Below are 21,484 nucleotides of genomic sequence, written 5' to 3'. Positions count from 1 at the left end.
AGAAAGAAACATTTCCAGAGCTATTTTCTTCTAGTCAACTTATAACTCCTCTTTAAAGACAAAATTATTCTGTGCTCCATGCTTTGATACTTTCAAAATTCAACCGGGCATGTGTTTTTCTTTTCCTTTCTCTCTGACTGGTCAATTCAGAAAAGGAAGTCCAGTTCGAGTGTTCAAATGATGGTGAGGATTTCTATCTCCCAGATTTCTCCTCCTGTGAAAATTCACACTTAGGAATAAAACGATCTTGTGTACCTAAGTTAGTGTAAGTGGAAAGAGTGTAGGACCGTTACAGGTCAGTGTTAATTAACTATCAAAACACAGCACTCATGTTCACTTAGAACAGTTTTTCTTTGAAATTGAATTTTTTAAATATGTGAAAAGTTTATACCTTCATCCATATGATATTATCTTTTACAAGGAGAAAGTCCAATTTCCTCTTGAACCTGAAGAGACCATGATATAATTAATGTCTATTTATTGATAAGTGAAGAAACACTGTAGAATTATTTTTAAATGATGATCATGATTACTAAAATAGGAGTGCTTCTTAGTTCAGATACACCATAATACACCTACCATGGAGTTTATAAATAGTGTGAAAGTGTTCTTACAATGGACCATCCTAGTTAAGTATGTTTAGAGGAAATATTTACTAACGTCAAATAGGAATATCTCGCCCATGTGTCATGAGAATAAGTCAGTGCAGCATCTGAAGATCTGCTTGATTCATTTTTTTTTTTTTTTACTCTTTAAGAAAAATACTCGGCTTCCATAATATAAAATAACTACATTTCACAGACAAAAGTGCCAGAGTTCTTGTATGTTTAAAAGACAGCTATAGTTGAACCCATTCTTGGTATTTGAATCTTTAAAAGGAAGTCTTCCTAGCCTTTTACTTGGAAATTTCTCCTGTTATTTTTCAGTTAATTAATATTACAAAAACCTTCAAAAGATTTCCCATAGCAAAAAAGAATCATTAAGCTAGTCTTTACATTAACAAAAATTTTTTAACTGCACATTTAAATACAACTAAATGTGCACAACTAAATATGTGGTTGAGGCACATACTTGTGTAACTCACATTTGCCACGCCTGGCAATAAAGGATGGCTCATCGAGACAGAATGGCTTTCAGTTGGAAGACCTGATGCTGTGTGTGTGCTGTGTATCGTATGTGTGAACATGTGTATGGGTGTGTGTTGTGTGTGTGTGCGTTCTATTGCAGATACGTATGTGTGCATAGGTGTGCCTGTGGGACATTTTCACTAAAACAAAGCAGCTCTTGGCAACCATATCCTAGAAAGAAATCAAGCCTCTTGTCTCAAAACAGAAATAAAAATCTCTCAGTATATTTCTCTTTCATTCTTTGCATCCACTGATATAAACTGAATATAGCATATTGAATCCATGTGGTGCTTTAATCATCAGTACCTCTGATCATGTGATAAGAAGTCAGCTGTGTTTTGCCAAGCATTCTTTCTGATAGGAAATTATTTGTGTCTGCATCCCGCCTCTTTTCTCATGTATTTTATACTAACATAAATACTGAATTTTGATCCCTCTTTAATAGACTCCATTATCTCTTATCTTTTTGGCTGTTGCACAAATTTTGTGTTATATTCTGTGAACTTATATTTAAAGAAAAACTGTAAACAAACTATCTGCAAAATATAGATTGATGGCTTAACATTTAAAGAGTTTTCCAGTAAAGGATACTAAAAGTTTTCTCTCTTTTCCTGCATGTCACAGAGCACAGTGTTAGAGCTTATTTAAATAATATTGATACCAAATAATCACACAAATGTGAATGAATAGAAAAGCAAAATATTACATACCTAAATTAATATCTTTAACCTCCTATCTTCCACGTAGTGCTAGTGTGAATATGATCTATAGGTATAAAATATGGAATTAAAAAAATTCTCATAGAGTCCAAACAATTAAATTCGTGTAATTGCTTGTAAATACTCATTTGCTATTCGTTTATTTTATGCAGTGTCTTTTTCTCTTTAAGTCCTTAAGTACATTTATAGTAAAATTATAGGGTGTATTCGTTTAGATAATAATATGTAAAGAAAATACCTAGATAATATAGTGCAAGAAAATGAATGTTAATTTATATTTGTTTGAGAACCATATGTAAGTTGTCATGCATGAGTTTACGTGAATGTTGATTATTACTTTTTAGTTTTTGATTCTTTAGTGCCCAAACTCAGCTGTCATTTCAAGTTGCCACTTGTCTACAAAGAGTCTTCTCTGTGGGCCCGTTACGATAATTATTGACCCTCTGAATTGCTTTCACAATGTGGCTTCCGTAGTGACAATGATCTCTTCTTTAAGTTCAAACCCAATTATGTTAAAGCAGAGGAGTGATATTACCAAATATAGTCTTCAACAATAGCAGTAACACTTTGACAGAAAATATGTAGTTTTCCTCTCAAACAACGTTGAAAAATAAAGTCTTTTTACATTGAGTATTTGCCCATTTGTAATTGAAGATGTGTTTTTTAAAGGCGACCAAGAGTTATCATTTTTTAAAAAATATAAATCCTGAATTTCATCAGAAGATGAGTTTTTTAATTGGATGCCTACTAAACAAAGTGATGATGGTTCCCCAGAGAAAGACAGTGTATGTGTGACTTCAGGCTCAAGAATAAAATGAAAAAAGGAATGTATTCCTAACAGTGAACAGTTTGAAGCTGGGAAGCAGAATCCAACTTGAAGAGTATGAAAATGTTTCTGTTATTTCATACTCTGAAACTTGATTTGAGCTCCATTGAAGCAGCTCTTTGTTTGCTAAGGTGGCACAGCCAAAGCAGCCAAGTCTGTTTTATCATTCCATCATCACAGACACTAGCCTGTGTGTGACCATCGGAGACTAGACCTGATCATCATTCCTGTCAGTCCTCACAGTGTCTTTCATGTTCGTCTTCAGTGGCTCTTTATTTTCATGTCTATATCTCCATGTAGACATGCTGCATATAGAGACATTGGCTACCCAGGGGTTTAAGGCATCTCTGTTTCTATTTTCTGCATACCTACAGATAAACAACAAAGCCAACGTGGTAACCAGCCCCAAAGAAAATATTCCTACCCCGGCGCTGGTATACCTGGACTCTTTGTAACCCTTCTTAAGTTCTTTACTGTTTTCTGTTGTTTCTCTCATTTGCTTTCACTATATAGATACATATATATAAATATTTTCTTTTGTTGGGTTTTGTTTTTGTTTTTGCTTTCTCTAAGATGAAAAACGTTCTTTTTTTTGTTTTCTTTTTGTTAAGGTAGTTGTCAAGCAGTGTGTTTCTAACATAAGATGACCTCATTTCATTGTTGAGCATTGTATTGATAGCTGTGGTCTCTGTAGTTGACATCGTTGCATGCTGCCTTAGAAATGCAGTAGAATGCGCTTTCGTGGCTCTTAGCTCTTCTTCTGATGATAGCTCTAGATTATGCAGACAATGGTTTCTTCCTTTCATGATGCAATGTTGACATCAAGGAGAGCTAAGGGGATGATTGCTAGACAACTGTAAATGTAGACCTTATTCAGAGTCCTCATTTTCCTCTTATTAAAAGACAGCAGGGCTTTGTAAGACCTCACCTTCTGAGATAAAGAGGTACTAGATAATTTAAGGCTTTTTGTTTGTTGTGTTTTAAATTAAATTATCACTGTTTCACTTTAATCCAGAGAATGAAATTGCATATCTGAGAGCTTTGTGTTATCAATGGAAAATAGTTTTGTCATTTCAATCAAATTCACACCATTCACAACTAAATCAGTTTAACACTTTGAGACAGTGTTGTTAAAATTTGAGATTTGAATACTGGCATTCAGTGCTCTGAGTTCCATAATATTTCCCCCAAACTATTCCATATTTTGATTTGATTTTCATAAATGTTTCTGATTTTCTGCTGTGCTTGGTACTGTTATTTCAAATAAATTGAAAATGTTAGGGGATTATTTCACTTGGGTTGACCGAAGGCTCAAATTAAAAACATTTAAAGGAAGGATACACCAAGATAGCAAGTTACCTATTAGTAAAAAAGAGTGTTGATCACACCTCTAGCCGGGAAAAGGAAGAAAGGAAGCAGTGAATATGTTCTCTAAGTACAGCAGCATAAACTGTGGTGGAGAGGAGATCCGAGAGCAGGGAAGGCACTTGCGGTTGTAGTAACACCCGGTTACTGAGACATCATGTAATGAAAGTGCCAAGCATGCCCTTAACGTATGGACACTGAATCGTTTTTTAAATCAGTTAGAGTGTTATTTTCCATGTGGGAATATTTCTTCAATTTTCTAGTAGAAAGCAATAGGAGGAATAATATTTTCTTCATGGAAAAGCATGACTTTACAAGGAAATTTTCTGTATATATAGTCCATGAAGCAGAAATTTCTTTTATCTATGAATTAACACAGAATTTAACAGGAACTATATCTCAAATTATGGTGATTATACAATTAGTTCTAGAACCCTTTAAATGAACTTTTTAAACGTTCCTTAGACTTTCTTATGGACCTTTGAAATAGATTCTTTAGGATAACCCCTTTTTTAAGCGTGGTCCAATGGTTGTAGATTTTCCAGGGGTATTTATCTGTGTATTAACTATAGTGATGACACCATAATCAATTCTCAAAGCACTACAGCTGAAAAATATCTTCACAAGAATTTGAGATTATCTCAAAGAGTTCCAGTCTCCAGTGTCCTTGGCTAGTTTCCCATGGGGCAGATATTAACAGGCTACTTATTAAAGAAGAAAGGAAAGCTCTGTCTGGTACAGGACTCTGTGAAACAGTGAGTGCCTCTTTAGGTCTCCAAACTTCAAAGCCTTGTCTGTGTGCTGATCACGAATAAGGTCTTTGCATGCTGCTGCTGGGTGCTGAGGTGTCCTCTCTCATGGGTGCACCAGGGAGATCTTTCATCAGAGATCTTGTCAGCTGCGACCTCTGACAGTAGTTAACATCGCTTAAGCTCTTGTCACTATTTAGTTTTGTCAGCTGGCTCACTCTGCTCTGTCCCTCACACTAGTAAGAATGTACTTACCAATGCGACCTGTTTCTTTCTCTATTTTGTTCTCACTCAGGAGCCCCAAACTACTGTAATCCACAACCCTGATGGAAACAAGGTATTCAGAAAGAATCGACATCATCTTGCTTTAACAAGATTACACATCTCATCAAATATGCAAGCAAAATTAATTCACTATCTAAAAATAGGAAAGAAATTCCTCACCCTTTTTCTGCCACACTTTCTTTTGGGCCTAATTTATCTAGAACTGTACACATATTTTTTTCAAAACAAAAATGAATGACATCTTGAAAGAGAAATGAATTATACCGTTAGTCAATAAAAGTCGGGTTAAATAAAGTCTTCATGTCAAGATGACTGTGTATCTTAAGCAATTCCATCTGGTCTTTTTTTTCCCATGCCTGTCTGTGCATTGTACTGTAGATGTATTCTGCATGAAATTTTAGAATTTCTTGCTATATCATTCCACTGTCTTCAAAAAAATCAATTTGAGCTCATAGGTATTTGTTTAAATGTTGCTTTTATTTATTCTTTTGTCATAGTGTTTTTTTCTTTTAATTTCTTGTTGATGTTGTTTGGTGTGAATTTGGGGAGAATCAGGCTGTTTCACGTCTTGTGAAATATGTTTGTTTTTGTTGAGTTATATGCCTTCAGTAGCAGACGTTTAACCACTTACACTGTAGGAAGACTGTGATGTTTCCTATCTGTTGTAAATTGTTCGCATAGCATGTTAACTAAATAACAGTACTTGCATACACGTCTATAGGATGAAAGGAGACATTTTCTGAATGTACACCATGTTCCCAGTTTATTACTTGTCATACAGTATTATATCTCTAAGGGGAGGAAAAAATACTTCTTATACTTTTCTCAAATATTAAATGTAGTCATGGGTCTTCTCCTCATTTTTATCAACAATGTTTAAGGCTTAGAAAACACATTTCCTCTGGCTTAACATTTCGTTGATCGATACTAAAATCATTGAAGTAAAAAACATGAAGTGTTCTTTCTTTATTATGAGATGTATTTTATAGTCATGATACTTAAAGTGTTCTAAGTCCCTAAAAGACATGAGGTAGTCAGGAGCATCACATATGAGAACAATGTTTTCCAACATCATTAGCAAATGAAAGACCAAGCATAGCAGCTGGAGTGGACGCTTCACTAGCTCTAGCTATGTCATTTGTAAGAGTTGCTGCATGATATTCCCTGCTTACATGAAGTAGTTTTTTTACAGTGCATGGGTTTACCTTCATCTCGAGTTTCAGTTGAACACTAGGGCACGTTAAGAAACGCATGAAGACTCTTTGCTTTGGTTTTGTGTGTATGGAGACTCTGGATACATCTTTAATTAATCAGTCTGTCCCTTTGGTTTAAATATTACATATGATGTTTATATAAATTGATTGCTTCTTTGAATACTGAATCTCTAAAAGGACACTGACTGGCGTTTGCATCGTTTTCCAAAATCTGTTTTTCATCACTGAGCACGTAGCTATTGATTAGAAGTTTGTTTCCAACTTTTTTCAGCTCTATCCTTTAATCATTTCAAGTAGAAAATTGTGTTTTTCTTATGAATATTACTAAATTTCTTTGCTAGAAAATATTTTATTAGTACATTATTAGTGGAAAAATTTATTGAATCATTTTAAGGAATGTATTTTATTACTGGCAGTTACAGTGTCCTTTTAAGTGTGCTTATTAATTTTCAACTTCGTTTATAGTTTTACAGAGAAATAGCTTTATCTTTTCATTATGGGAGCAGGTTTCGTATCAGGAACAGCCAGTTTCTAATATAGAAATTAATGAAAAGAATATGATTGTCCTTGAAAGGAAATTATTCATTATAATTCCATTGTGCTGACCACAAACATGGAAGTTCTTCTTAAAGGCACTTTTAGCATATCTCAGCTTAGTACCCTCAGCTTCTTCATCAAACCATGTGGTGAAATGCTTTCTCTCTTTACAAACAAATAAGGCAGACAAATGGGCTGTGAATTCAGTGCTTAATATAGTGACTTACACAAAGAAGGGACTATTTTACTCATTAATTGGGAATTAAAATTGTTCTATTTTAAGATTCAAAGTCATTAGGCTAATATATTCACTTTTTCATCAATACATAGAAAAAGCACACCTTATGGGGCACTGTAACACAAACACATCTTTACCCAGTTCTTAAAATAATTTGCATACTTCAGCTGCTTCTCCAAATCACCTAGATTTATCCTGCTTCAGAGATTAGACAGCCAGAGTACTCCCTTTTTTCAATGTTTGCAGCATTTGGCATTTTATTTCTGTTAAAACCACATAATGTATTTGTCCATTTGCATGTCAGCATATGCACACAGCCTGCTGAAGAATTTTGCATGATATATACATCACTTGCCAATTTTCTAAGAAGAAAATCAGTCAAACTATTCATTGTTTGCAACTTAAAGTGCGTTTTCTTCTCAACAGGAGTCAACAGAGAGTTCAAATACAACAATTGAGGATGAAGATGTGAAAGGTATGATTAAGCCGGGAACAGAAAATTGTAACTGAGATTTCCATATATATCAGAAAAAAATATCTATTTGTTGCACATGACTAATGAGTTTAGGAACTAGGACACAAAAATAATTTTCTTTTTGCAAGTACATTATTGTTTTGGTTATATGTATTGATTTTGTCAATTTTTTTCACATTTTCTGTTTTTAAATTATAGACAGTGTGTGGTATATTCCAGCACATTGTGCTTTTAAACTAGTAAGGACTGTTTAGAAACATAGTATCAAAAGGAAATATAAAAATGTATTACATACATTCATGAAACCTTCCAGAAAACAATTTATATTCAAGAATGGAATATGTAAATAGGCTTTTTTTTTTTTAAACTTGGAATGGTCTTGAGTGGGTGTCAATGGAATTTCACATTTGGCAGCCGTTTTTGGGGGGTGGGGTGAGGAAGATTGGTCCTGAGCTAACGTCTGTGCCAATCTTCCTCTATTTTATGTGGGACGCTGCCAGAGTGTGGCTTGATGAGTGGTGCTAGGTCCGCACCTGGGATCCAAACCTGCAAACCATGGGCCACAGAAGCAGAGCAGGCCAATTTAACCACTGTGCCAGCCCCTTTGGCAGCCTTTTTATCCTGGTTTTCAAGTGCTTTCCTAATATATACTTGCCCTCCATTCAGTTCCGTTGCCCGAGTTCTTTTAGCTGCACACAAGTCATTGCCAGCGTTTCTACTGACGTCGTCTTAGTGCCTCTGCTCACGCACACTAAACACACGTTTGCAGTTAGCTTACTTCTTTTTGGGCTCTTGCTATTTTAGAAGTATTAATTTCGCTTCAATTGCTTTGCAGTTTTCTATTCTCATTTTTGTAATTCATTGCACATAACTACAGTTTCTACAGGCCACTTGTCTAGAAGCCATTCCAAAAAGGGATGGTAGCAATAGAGATATTTAAAACAGAGGTATTAAAGGAAAAGAAGTTTAAAATAAATTCAGAGAAATGATCCATCAGTGCTTAAACCCTATCTGGAAAGATTATTTTCCTAATATTATCACGTAGGCTTTAATTCTGTAGGTGGTATTAGTACAATACAGTCTTGAAAAATTATATTCAGGTTATAGAATAAAGAATGGGGAATTTCTCAGATCAAGGAAACATATAGGCAATTTAGGAAATAAAAATGGCTAGAGACCACAAGTTGCCAGTCACCTCTGCTGATATTTTCCTCTTGGTTGAGTGGAACAGCCAACACTGTTAAAGTGTTCCCTGTTTATATGACTAGCTAGAGGTAGTCAGTCATTATTTTTCACAACGGGAAGGTGCATAGCTGTGTCAAGGATGTTATTCAGTAGGTCTGTTCATCTCATTCTTGCCCCTGAGCTAAACTGAAGTAATTTTTTGAATCATTGATGCCAGCCGTATTAGGTAAAGAGAATCCTTTTTTTAACCAAAGGAGCAGATGTGCCATTTAGCTTTCCCAGTGATTCAGAAAGCATCATCTTTATATTTTGGGTTCATTAGCCATTTCAGCCAAGCAAAATGTTTATATGATTTTTTACATCCTTTCCTTGAGCAACAATCAGAAGGAGGAAATAACCTGTGCATTATCCACTGGAGAGACTGAATCCTTAAATAATTGAATACAGTTAGTTAGGATACTACCAACACCTTACTGTGTGCGGTTCGTGCTCCAAGGAAAATGTTTATTCGTTGGTGCTCACAAGCAGAGTTCTCATAAGTGGTCTTTCTCATCTGAATGTGACTCTTCATTATACTGAGTATTGTTGTAGGGTGATTGCTGTTAACCTATGTAAATATCAGTGTATAAACACAGTCCCTGTCAGTCATACCTTATAGTTTATATGTTTTTGGTGAAATGAAGTTGTATAAGCAGTTCTCAGAAAACAGTCCCTTCTTCAAATCACAATGATGATATAGGTTTCATCTTGGCTCTGGGATTTCACAAATTGAGACAGTATTTGTCTTTATAGTTATGCTGAGCCTATACACATCAAATGTCAGAGAAATTAAGCATAATTTTGAGATCAAAAGAACTGAGCCCAAAGTGCTTTGGTTTATTTCCTTGAACTCAATGAATAAATTAAGTTTCTGCTCAAATTTACTAGTGTGGATATGGTCACAGAGTCCTAGATAGAACACATTAGGGCTCGTTGGTGTTCTCTTTAAGATCCATACAGCCTTTTGGTGGCTAACCTTCTTAATATTGAACATCAGGAGAGATCCCCCAGAGCACTGTTCTGACTGTGAGACAAATGGTACATGAAACTGTCATAAATGTTTTCCACATACGTATTATTCTGGCGATATGCTTGTATGGGAATTTCTCCATTAATCAGTGCACAGGCCCTAATAAATTTCCACATTTGAATGACTGCTGTCTTCTTTTTACTTCAGAGGTTGCTGCAGCTCTAGGTAGATTGGTTAGGGATGTGTTTATTGTCCAGCTCCCTTAGAAGCTAAGTTTACCTATATATCTAGGAACTCACAAAGACCGTCAGTGATAGAACCTGACCAGAACCATGCCCTCTCTACAAAACTGCCTGTCTTCCACGCATACACTTTCCACTCCTATGCCTTCTGTATATAACCCTATTATCAGGGTGAAACACCACACTTTGCAACAGACTCTTAAAGGCATGTTCCCATAGTGCACGCCTGTGTGCAGCCACATGCTCCGCCCATTCCTGCTGGCCGTCCCACCTAAACCAACACCTAGACTTACGTTGTTTCATGGTGAGACATGATCCCTTGAATGCCATCTCACATGCTTCTCGTGCTAGTGCAGTGCACATTCTGTCCCATCCCCAAGGACCAATCAGGCAGTAACAGCTTCTACATCCTTTCCGCTGTAAAGAAACAGAGAGAGAAAAATTAACACATCCTGGTGACATGGCCAAAGGAGGAACTGAGGTGAACCAACAGTAGAGTACCTTTTTCTGGCCTCTTGTGAAGGAAAAAGGTAGAAAGGCCAGCTGTTCTCAAAAGAGGAGGAATGCAGAAGTGTCATAGGTTAATGGTCCTCACATTCGGGGGAACCTGGAGTACCTAGAGAGCCAGGATTTGGAGAAGATCCATTTTCCTTGAGCTCTGCTTGTTAGTTTCCATTCAGAACAGCCTTTGGTTTTCATGAAGCCCCAATCTATGCATTACTCTTGAATTGTATCTAGGTTATCTCAGTTTCTTCATTCAATTAAGCAAATATTTACTGAATGCCTACTGTTTCCCTGAACATCTCCTCTTTGTGAACTAGTCCTATTTAAGAGCTTTCAACAACTTGGAGTCAAACATTCTTCTTTATGCTTTATATGAATCTTTTATGCTATAATTTAGGCCATTTCTCTTATTTAGTTCAGTAGATATCAGAAAAACTTAATGAAAAACTGAGACCCAAGATAAATGTATTTTATGTCTAAAAGTCCTTTTATTTTCTTCTTCTTAAAAACTTTCAGCATTTAGTTACAATCACAACATTTTCCTTCCCAAGCTCACGGTCATCCTGAGGGACTTGCATTGTTTTCCAACTCTTCGTTTTAAAAAGCTTCTAGAGTTTGTTGTTTTCTTTCTCCAAGGCAATGTATTGACTTCCTAATGTTGAACTTTTGAGCAACTTCCTAATTTTGTTCTGTATTCAAAAACCAAATATCATCTCTAATGCTATGTCAGTAAATTCAGCCACAAACTCAGTGTAGTGGAAAGATACTATAGTTTAAAAACAAATGGGAGTCTTAATGAAGCATAGTTATTTCCACAGAAGCAACTGAGATAAAAAATAGCCTATTGTACAATCAAAAAAGAAAAAATTCCTATTAGAATTCACTGGCGTTTTCAAAATATGAATTTTTTTAGGTCTAAAATTGTTGAAATAGTCATTCCGTTTTGAATCCATTTGTAGTAAAGCATTACTTTGATTAATTTCAGGTGTTACAGAACAGCTGCCGTCAGTAGCCTTGAATTAGTAGATGGCAGTACTAACAGTGCTGCTCTCTGAGCGTGGGTGGCCCCAAAGCAATGGTCCTTTGGGCACTGTATACATTTGAAGACTGTCCTTTTAGTTTGTGGCTGTAGCCCCAGTTCGCAGGACCTGTCGCTGTTTGCCACAGCGCCTCTCCGCCTCATACCCTGTCCAGCATCGTTGCTCAGAGCCAGCTCCGTCTTCCTGATGGGAGTGCATCGGTTTGGTCCATTTTCTACTCTTTCCCAGAATTCCAAGTTGTGCAACACTTGTCAAAGTTGTCCTCCTGTCTGCCTTTATGTCATCTCTGTCACTCATCCTGCTTCCACAATCTCACTTCAGCTCACCGCTCAGCAGCTGATTGGATCTCTTGCCGCATTTCATCTTTCTTACAGGCCTAAGCCAATGGAGCCCTGTACAGCAAACAGAAGTGCATTGCTATAAGATTGACTGTGTGTGGGGACTTCAGTCTTGTTTATCTTTTTCCTTTTGCTGACAAGTACATGATGGTAAGGAAGCTGCATGTTTGCAAAAGGCCCAATTAAGGGCATAGGTGCTGCCACCCCTGTTACCTGAATGGGGCTGATGTTTCATGCCACCTGGATATCATCGTCTCAGCTCATCTACAGAATCACTTGATTAATGAGCTTTCTGTCTTTTGTAAATCTGTACATTAGTGGAGAGTGTGATCACTAAATACGCAGATTTGAAGATTCTCAAATTCTGTTTTCAATGAAAATCTGCACTTCTGTGTAGGAGTCCTTGGGACAGACAATCGCATGGTGCCAGTCTTCTTCAGTTCCACATGCGGTGTGTAACTGAGTGCTTGTCCTGCAGGCATTTCTTACTTCAAGGGAATCTGCAAATCAAGAAACTCCTGGGTATTTTATTTAAGGACCTTTGATAATTCTGTCATTCCGTTAGGTTAAAAGGATCTTAGAAGACCTGTAGTGCAGCGTACACTAACTTCTTTCAGGGTTTCTAATCCAAAATTTGACTTTTAAAAAGGTATTTAGAAAAATTTTTGTCTGCATATGTGTATCTACCCATTGGTCTTTTAACTTTTAAATCAGGATCAGTGACATGTAGGACTGGTACAGGATTGATTCCCCTCTACCACCAGTGTAAAAGTTACTTCGTTTTCTCTTTCTCTTCCTTTTTCACATTCCTTTACTTTACCTCAATACTCACTCTGTTTCTCTTTTTACTCTTTGCCTCCTGCTAGGTTTGCCTCTTACATTTGTCAGTGATAGCCTCAGGCTTGCAGCGGGGCTGGTAAAATACAGGGTCAAAACTGTTGCCAACCCCAGCTTAAAACAAAGTCCAAAATCAAAATGAAACAAATGAAACCAACCAACAAAAACATGTAACTACTCATTTTATCTTTAGAGGAACATAGGTTCATTCTAGATGAACAAACTTCCTCAGTTCAAAGTTTCTATAAATGGCTTTTTTAGCAAGTTTGCAAAACTCTGTATGCACTTTTAGAAAATTCCACAGCAAATAAGGTAGCATTATTTTATTAAATACTGCATAAATTCTAAAAATATGTATCTTGTAAGATTCTTGCCATCAGTTTCTAAATCTTAGATTTTTAACTTTTAATTCATTTTAGTAATTCAGAGTTTTAAAATGTAACATTTACCATTCATAGACATTACTTTATGTGGAAGTTAAAAATAAGAGGTAATCAGACTCCCAACTTGTATAGTCAAAAATCTCATAGTCAGATCTAATTTACATTATAATATAGTTGCATATATATTGAGTGTAAAACGTTGTTTTTTAATGTCTGTTATTCCCATTACCTAATACAATGGTCCAGTTTAATAAGCTGCTAAACTTAAAGTTATGTGCAAGTTTAAAAATACTTTATTGCTCCCTGTTGTCTCCTTTATCTTTTCAGATTATAACTTTGTTACTTTTCTTGCTGATATAAAAAAATATCAGCTAGACTCTGGTTGGAATCTGGAGTCTACACTCTTTTCTAGTTCCAGCCTTTATCCAACTTGCCTTAGTAAGTTGCTTAATTTCCCCGTGACTCAGGTTTACCCAGGTTACAGAATTTAGATATTGAAATCAATAATACAGAGTTGTAAGGTTTTTTTCCTACCCCACTTTAATTCAGTACTATTAATAGATTTTTATGAGATCTCATATTTTTAAAGTATGTGCAATTATACATTATAAAGTAATATATATAATGCAATATATATGTTAATAATATAAACTGTTCAAAATAATTATAGAAAGACGTTTAATTCAAACTTAAATGTAAGAATAAATCACTGCAGTTTTAGAGAATATTATTACAATGGGGAAAAAAATGGTGTCCACTAACTTGCATATCCAAAATGTTATCATAGCACTGATGGACTGTAAAAGTAGTTCTTTAAAGGCATCCCAGTGAGAATTATTATGGGGATATAGTTCATGTTTCTAAAGTATCTACTATTTAAAATTAACTTAATATCTAAAATTACTATTTGACCTCTTGCATTTCTATGAAGTAGTTGTCATAATTTGTTATGTTTTTATGCACTGTGAATTTTATATCATTTCAAAATTACTAGAATAAAATAGTTACTTTAGTGAAATACTACCTCCTTTGCTGAGTTTGTATTACTTTCTAGCAGTAAATACATCTCTAGAAATTATGTGAAATTATTTGTCTGTATCATGTAGTGATTCTTCTTGAAAGTCAGTGAACTGACCTTATTTGTTTGTTTTTCTGGAATGGATTTCTGCTATAATCCTTTTGATGTGCTCAGGAGAAATTAAATCTAAAGTAAAGTAGCCAAAGAAATCAATCTTAGTCCTCTGCATTTTTAGTCCATTCTACCAGTTTACAGGTCATTTGATTTCAGACCAATATGTTAAATGGACAACTAAGATATTACAAGGAGAAATAGAGAAAGCATTACTGAATGAAGCAGCTTAATGGAAGAGACTATCTAGAAGTCAAAGATTTTTATTATTTGCATCTGGAATAGTAGTATTTTCATTATTCAATTTAGTGCAACAAATATTCTATGGGCACCCACAATGTAAAGTGTTCTGAGACGGCACTGGCCACATCTCTCTTGCCCCCATGAGCAAGTCTAGAAAAGACAAAGATGATTCCGCACGATGACGTACCTTCTTTGTTTGTGGCTGGTATCTAGATAATTCTAAAACAGGGAATAATATAATATGTTCATTAAAAGATAAACATAAGGACATAGCTACAGTCATATGTGAGCAAATATAGAAAATTTCAGATACATACAACACATGTAATTACTATCAAAGAGACCTCTATCTGAAATATTTGGACTCATTAGGTTTTTTTAAAAAAGTTATTGAACACCTACTATATGCTGGACATCGCAGACCAGGCTGAGGCTAAAAAGGCTTGCCTTTTCCTTCCAGGAGTTCTCAGTCTTAGAGTATACTCCTTTATGAAATTCCACCTGCTGGTGCATTTCCCCAATTAATGGCTATTTTGCATTAAAATTGTATTCTATGTTAAAGAAAATTTCTTCCAGACTATTTGAATACAATGTTTGTCCTTAGTGAATTAGGTAGTCTCTCTTTATTTCTTTTCTATGTAATAGTATAACATTTTTCCTTTGGCCGATGTTGTTAAGCAGAATTTGCCAATCCATCATATGAAAATAAGCATCATGTTTAGTATGAAAAGACTGATTTAGTTATTGGGATTGCTATGATTTGTTTTACTGTGGGAAAATTAACACCCCTCCTAGAGCCATATTATCCCAATTATGTATATATGGGTATTTCCGTACCCAAAGAAAACAATTTGCAATATGCAAATACATTTCGATGCTTGGTATAATCTCTTTAGATTAGAACAGACAATTTAAAAATAATGCTTCAGTTTGAACATTCCCAAACTATTCAATTGTTTTCTTTAAAAACAAATATAAAAACTCTCTCTATATTTCATGTTACAAAAGTTATAGATTAAATTATACTTTTAAAACGTTGATGCCCCTGGCTCCTCTCGAAAATATTCCTGTTTTACTCCTCTTCACCTCCATTGCACTATTTTGCAGGCTGCAATGTTTTGATCTAATTGCATTACTCCTAGATATCATGTCTGCAACTTTTTTCCCACATATTCGTGTGCAAACGCCTCTGTGAAACCTGCATTTGATGTGTCTGTGTTGTGTTCTAGTTCCTTGAATATTCAGGGTCATCGTCTCAGCCTTCTTTGTCTCCTGACATTTACTTATGCCCCAGATCCAGTCTGTGAGCAAATCTAACTGGTTGTCCCTTCAAAATACACACAATTGGGGGGGGGGGGGGAGGGGGGTTGAAATTGACTACTTCTCACTAACTCCACTTCCATCAGCCTGGTCCAAGATACCATCATCTTTTGCCTATATTATTGACATAACTTCTTAGCCAGTCTTCTGCTTCGCGTTACTGCCTACAGCCTATTCACAACACAGTAGTCAGAGTGACACTTTTAAAATAGATCGGATCATGTAATGTTTCTGCTCTGTATTCTCCAGTGGCCCCCAAAGCCATTAGAATGGACTAAAAGGCCCTCCGTAATCAGGACCTCCCCCAGCCATGTCTCCTTTACCCTCTGACCTCACCTCCTGTAAGATTCCTCAGGCATACTATCCTGAAACGTTATCAAGCAGGATATGTTCCTGCCTCAGGATCTTTGCACTTGTCATTCCCTGCCTGGTAGGTTCTGATACACACTCCACATGGCTTGCTGCCTCTTCTCTTTTTTAGTCTCTAGTCAAATGTTAGCCTCTCAGATCTTCCTTGATGACCCTGTTTTAAAATGTGTCCCTCCAAATCCAGCGCCCCCATCCTCTTCTGCTCTACGTTCCTCCTAGTATTTCTTGTTACCTGAAATACTGATTTTACGTACTGTTTACTGTCTCTCTTCCTCTATGAGAATGTACGTTTCTTCGGGGCAGAGGTTTTGTCTGTTTTGTCCACAGCTATATCCACAGTACTAGACCAGTGTTTGACAATAGTAGGAATAATAAATACTTAATTGATAGAGGAAGGGAGCATAGTGGATGCCAGTCATGCCATGTCCCAGCGGTGACTAACAAGACTAGAATTCTCTAAAAGTTATGATCACATCACAACTTGCTATCTGCATAGGCTTTTGTCCACATGTCCCCTGACCACCCCAACCCCATAATTTGGGAGCTAAAAATACAGAGAATGCAAATTTAAAAAGCCACAGGGTCATCTTTCCTGTTTGGATGGAACATGTGCTTTGATGCCAAACACAGGAGGAGTGAAGCCCGGCCCAGCCTTTGATCGGCTCTGCAGTCCAGCTGCTCCTGTAAACCTCTCTGAGTCATATGCTCAGTGGAGATAATAATATCTCAGTACCTTAAAAAGTGAGAATTTCATACAAATCAACCCGTAATAATAACAATAACAAAGCATGGCCATGTTGACCAGAGAGAATGTTTGCGAAATGCCTGGTATAAGCCCTGGCCCATGATGGTTACTCAGTAAAATTATGCTATTTCTGGCCATTCTTTCCTATAAGTAGATGATACAAGCACAGAGGTTCGCTATTAAAACAGTCCATAAGTCTAAGGGGACCTGTGTTTTTTATTTTAGCATCAACATTTCTATTTTCCAAACCATCTATTTTAGATAAGTGGGTACACATCTGTATATGTTAAGACCCACATATAGAATCTTGTCAATCTACATACATAAACAAAGCTAGAAGCTGCCCAAGTACAAAAAATAAATTCATTTTTGCTTCAAAACTGAAGTCAGTATATTTTTATAGCTTTTAAGGTAACAGTATTCGCTTAACTTGTGAAGAATTTTAAACAATTGGTTTATTTATTTTAAGTCGCTGTTCTTTGCCTCCATAGTAGGCGCTCAATAAATTAATGAATTAATTAGGAGGTTTTGCATTAAGTTAATTTTGTTTAAACTCTTAAGATTTTGAGTTCAGAGACATATTTTTGTTTTTAATTAAACATAACGTTTTAAGTGATGACAAAGTCTTCCCTCATTTAAACTGATCCTTTTATCCCTGGATGTTTACAAGTGTTTTGAAAAATTGGCTCATTTTTTACTGTGTCTTGATTGTGCCCGTTGTGAGTAAAAGAAAAGTGTGTAGACTGATTGTTTTGGACAAAAGTAAAATACATATTTAAAAAGGAGCATATTTATGCAAAGCTATTTAAACACTTCTCAAGCAAACTATCTCAATAATCATAACATAAAATGTCCCTCCTGGAGACTGTGACTGCCCAGTCCAGTGTGTCCTCAAAGGGACACTAGCCATCTTGATAGAAGTTGACAAGTTAAGTGTGAAAGACCTATTATTTGTTTTTGAAATAGCTCGTAATACAGGATCATTGGTTTCTTTATTAACATCCCTACATGTGGTTATTTACAGTATGTTTATCTAGCAAAACACAGGTGGCAAAGGTGAAGGGAAGAATTTCGAATTTTAAGAAAAGTTTGGGTAATAGACAAAAACCCATTGCCACTGTGTGTTTTCAAATTAAAAAAGAAAGAAAAGAAAGAAATGCTGCTCCAAAATGTCATTTGTTTTCATTTTGAACTAAGGAATGTTTTTGATTGGGGAAAATAACTTGTGGCAATGGTATCTATTTTGAATATAGAGTATTTTTACTGTATCCCAGCCTACTTTGCTCAGAATTATAGCAGTATCCTAATCAAATATTGTATCACATTATATGAAGTTAAGGTGAACAGAAATGTAAAGATATTCCTGAACAGTAGAGAAATACCTCTGAAAAGGTCAATGGCCTTTAATGATAGAGAGCGCGCTTACTTGAGAGAGACTGGTGTGGTTTTTGAGAGGTATATTGACCAATGTAGAAGCAGTGTGAGCATACAAGATTGTGTATTTAAGTCTGTCTTCAAGAAATAGAAGCTCTTCATTCATAACCTTTACAAATAAAAAGCAGAGTAAGCTAAGATGGAACTTAAAGCTTAGTCAGTCTGGATAAATTTACCATGGTTTGTCACAACTTGCAAGATTTACTGGGTTTGGAGGAAAATGACGTCCCATTTTCACCACACACACACACACACACACAAAATGATAGGAATTCCTATAACTCTTCTGACGTCCCCATGCATTTGGCAGAGAGCAGTCATAAGACTCCCAGGACCAAGAGTCATTTCCATGATTAGTTACTGCATTTTTCAAAGCTTCATTTGGGAGGGTGAAAATATCCCGTTAGACCCGAAGTTCTTAAATGAGTTCTCATGGCAGATGCTCTTTATTAAAGTGATACCTCACACTGGCACTCTATGCACCCAGTTCAGCTCTGGGATATGCTGCTCTCATTTCAGCTTAGGAAATTAGTTTAAAAGTACTTGTTGGAATATCTTGGCCAAATTTTACAGGCCCAGTAAAGTTATTTTTGGTTTAACCAATGTAATTACAGTAAAATTAAATTTATGAACCATATATTTCAGAACTAACAACATTTTGCTGTCGTTCTCATTTGTTCTAGGATGTATCATAAATCACTAGTTCCCTAATTTTCTGGATTCTATGATACGTTTTGTGAATTGGCCTCTTCTGACTTCACTAGATAACCTGATCTGCCCTTGCAATTCCCACTCATTGATTCTGGAAGCTCTGGATTAGACAAGGATAGACTTTGTAATAAAAGCATAAGCTATTTTTACAGCTGCTAAAGATGAGAATGAGCTAGAAAGTATGGGATTACAATGACGGGAGAAGCTGCTGCACATTCTTGGGTGGTAGTAAGATCTACCCTGTTAGCTTGGCAGTCTTGTTGAGGGGAATGGGATAAGCAGAAGTGTTTCACTTACAGAAAAGTGAAATGACATTCTTATGGTTAAAATATCTGTAAATGGTGGGTCATAAACCTGCTTAGCTTCAGCCTCACTTGAGGTTCACTTGAGGCAAGACTGAGGTGAGAAATACAGAAACGAGACTAAGAGCTTGTGTGAACCTGGAAACAAGGGGAAAAGGCCTTTAAAAATATCAGTGAGGCTCAATAAATGTGCAGACGGAATATCATTTTTTCATATTCTTCCTATAGTCAGCCTAGTTCTTTCTCAAAAAACTAATCCAAGGACATCACACTTCAGTCAATTTTGATGGATCTGTTTGTTTGTTTGTTTTTGGGTTTTTGTTTTTGTTTTGAGGAAGATTAGCCCTCTTTTTGCTGAGGAAAACTGGCCCTGAGCTAACATCCGTGCCCATCTTCCTCCATTTTATACGTGGGACGCCTGCCACAGCATGGCTTTTTGCTAAGCGTGCCACGTCCGCACCCATCTGCACCTGTCCACACCCGGGATCCAAACCACTGAACCCCGGGATGCCGAGAAGAGGAATGTGCGAACTTAACTGCTGGGCTACCAGCCTGGCCCCCTTTTTGTTTTTTATATTTACTTTTTGCAAAACTAACAAAGATATATGATGGCTTTGTAGCACAGAGGACATGCTCTTCAGCTCTTCCTGCATTTTTGATCCAAGGGAGCACTCACAAATCTATCAGCTGAAATATTCAGGAAAGTGTAGTCATAAACAAACTTACCCAAGAATATATTGAATTTTGTTTTTTACTAAACTCAAATTTTATACTTTTTATAAAGGAATGGAAAAAGTTATTTAAAATAAAATTAATACTAAGCTAAACGACAGCAATAGAAATCTTTGAAAAGGTGAAAACCCCCTCTCTTGGTTACACAGAATTTTAACCCTTCTCAATATTTTATACTTCTGGCTCTTCATGCTGAAGGACAGAGCGTTAACACTTGACATTTACCTTTGACCTGAAAGATAAATGCCCAGTTCGGGCTAATACCATGTAAAATTGATCAGAGGGGTTAGTTGGAATCGTTACAGTTCCAAGATTTGGGGAAAGCTGGATTTCCTTCATGACAAAACCAAAAAATGCAAAAAAGAACTTTGCAAATATTTAAAAATCCCAAGTCTAATTGTCTCTTTTCCAAGTCTGATTTTTGTTTTTTAAGAAAATAGCTTTCTCCTTGGCTCTGCAGTGAAAGAGAGAGATACCCCTTGAGAATGCTTAGTGTTTCTCTTATCACGCAAGTTTATAAACTTGAATGCTAGGAGAACTACAATTTTCATCTTAAATCCAAGCAGTTGATATGAATCTTTGAACTAGTTTCTTAAAATCTTTCGTTTCCATGTCATCAGCTCTTAACTGGAAGTGGTACCACACCTATCTGATTCATGAAACATCTTACTACTTAAAATACTCAGTGGTGTTCGTAATGTTGTGCTATTTCTAGCTTCTGCAAGTCAGCTGGGCGCGGCAGAACATTACCCAATTACTTTAATATGATTTGGCTGAATTCTTTCATATAAGCAAATGTTCTATATAACCATATATAGTTTCCTTAGACTAAAACTTTTATTATGCCATTTTTTAATTAAGAACCTTATAAAAATACTTCACACATCCCTTAATTTTTTAAAAAATAGTAAATATTTTGTTTCATCTTCAGATCCAGAGTCATTTTAGGAATGACATGGCCATATTTTATATTCCAGTGATCTCCTCACAAACGTTTTTTAAAAATGTAAACCTATTTTTACTTATACTAAATGATCTCAATGCTAGAGTTGCCCGTTCCTAAATATCTGGCAATCGTTTATGGTCAGGCCATAGCACTTTAACAAGACTAAGACTAATAGTACTTCTTCTCCAATTAAATATGCTTTGAAACTAAGAGTAGTTAGTTTATAGAGCAAAATACAAAGATGGTTTAAATAATTTAATTTTATTTTAATAGAGGACTTTACTTTTATTTTTTTATTTTTTGAGGAAGATTAGCCCTGAGCTCACATCTACTGCCAATCCCCCTCTTTTTTGCTGAAGAAGACTGACCCTGAGCTAACATCCGTGCCCATCTTCCTCTACTTTATATGTGGGACGCCTACCACAGCACAGCTTGACAAGCGGTGTGTGGGTCTGCACCCGGGATCCGAATTGGTGAACC

At 36.0% G+C, this 21,484-nt stretch overlaps 1 protein-coding gene across 50 annotated transcripts in view; it reads left to right on the top strand.

The window, feature by feature from the left end:
* Nucleotides 1–21,484, top strand: part of CAMK2D (calcium/calmodulin dependent protein kinase II delta) — a 291,337-nt gene that overhangs the window by 251,450 nt on the left and 18,403 nt on the right. For 13 of the 50 annotated variants that reach the window (XM_070504671.1, XM_070504673.1, XM_070504657.1 and 10 more), the window contains one exon: nt 7,487–7,535. In XM_070504671.1, coding sequence (XP_070360772.1) covers nt 7,487–7,535 — 49 coding nt within the window. Of the gene's footprint in view, nt 1–150; nt 184–3,046; nt 3,107–5,081; nt 5,124–7,486; nt 7,536–21,484 lie in introns of all 50 variants that reach the window. The other 37 variants (XM_070504649.1, XM_070504637.1, XM_070504650.1 and 34 more) reach the window with 4 other exon arrangements.

Source organism: Equus asinus, chromosome 3, assembly GCF_041296235.1.
Source record: "Equus asinus isolate D_3611 breed Donkey chromosome 3, EquAss-T2T_v2, whole genome shotgun sequence".
Taxonomy (NCBI): domain Eukaryota; kingdom Metazoa; phylum Chordata; class Mammalia; order Perissodactyla; family Equidae; genus Equus; species Equus asinus.
The sequence above is the reverse complement of the archived record's forward strand: the minus strand, read 5'-3'. Positions and strand labels throughout refer to the sequence as shown.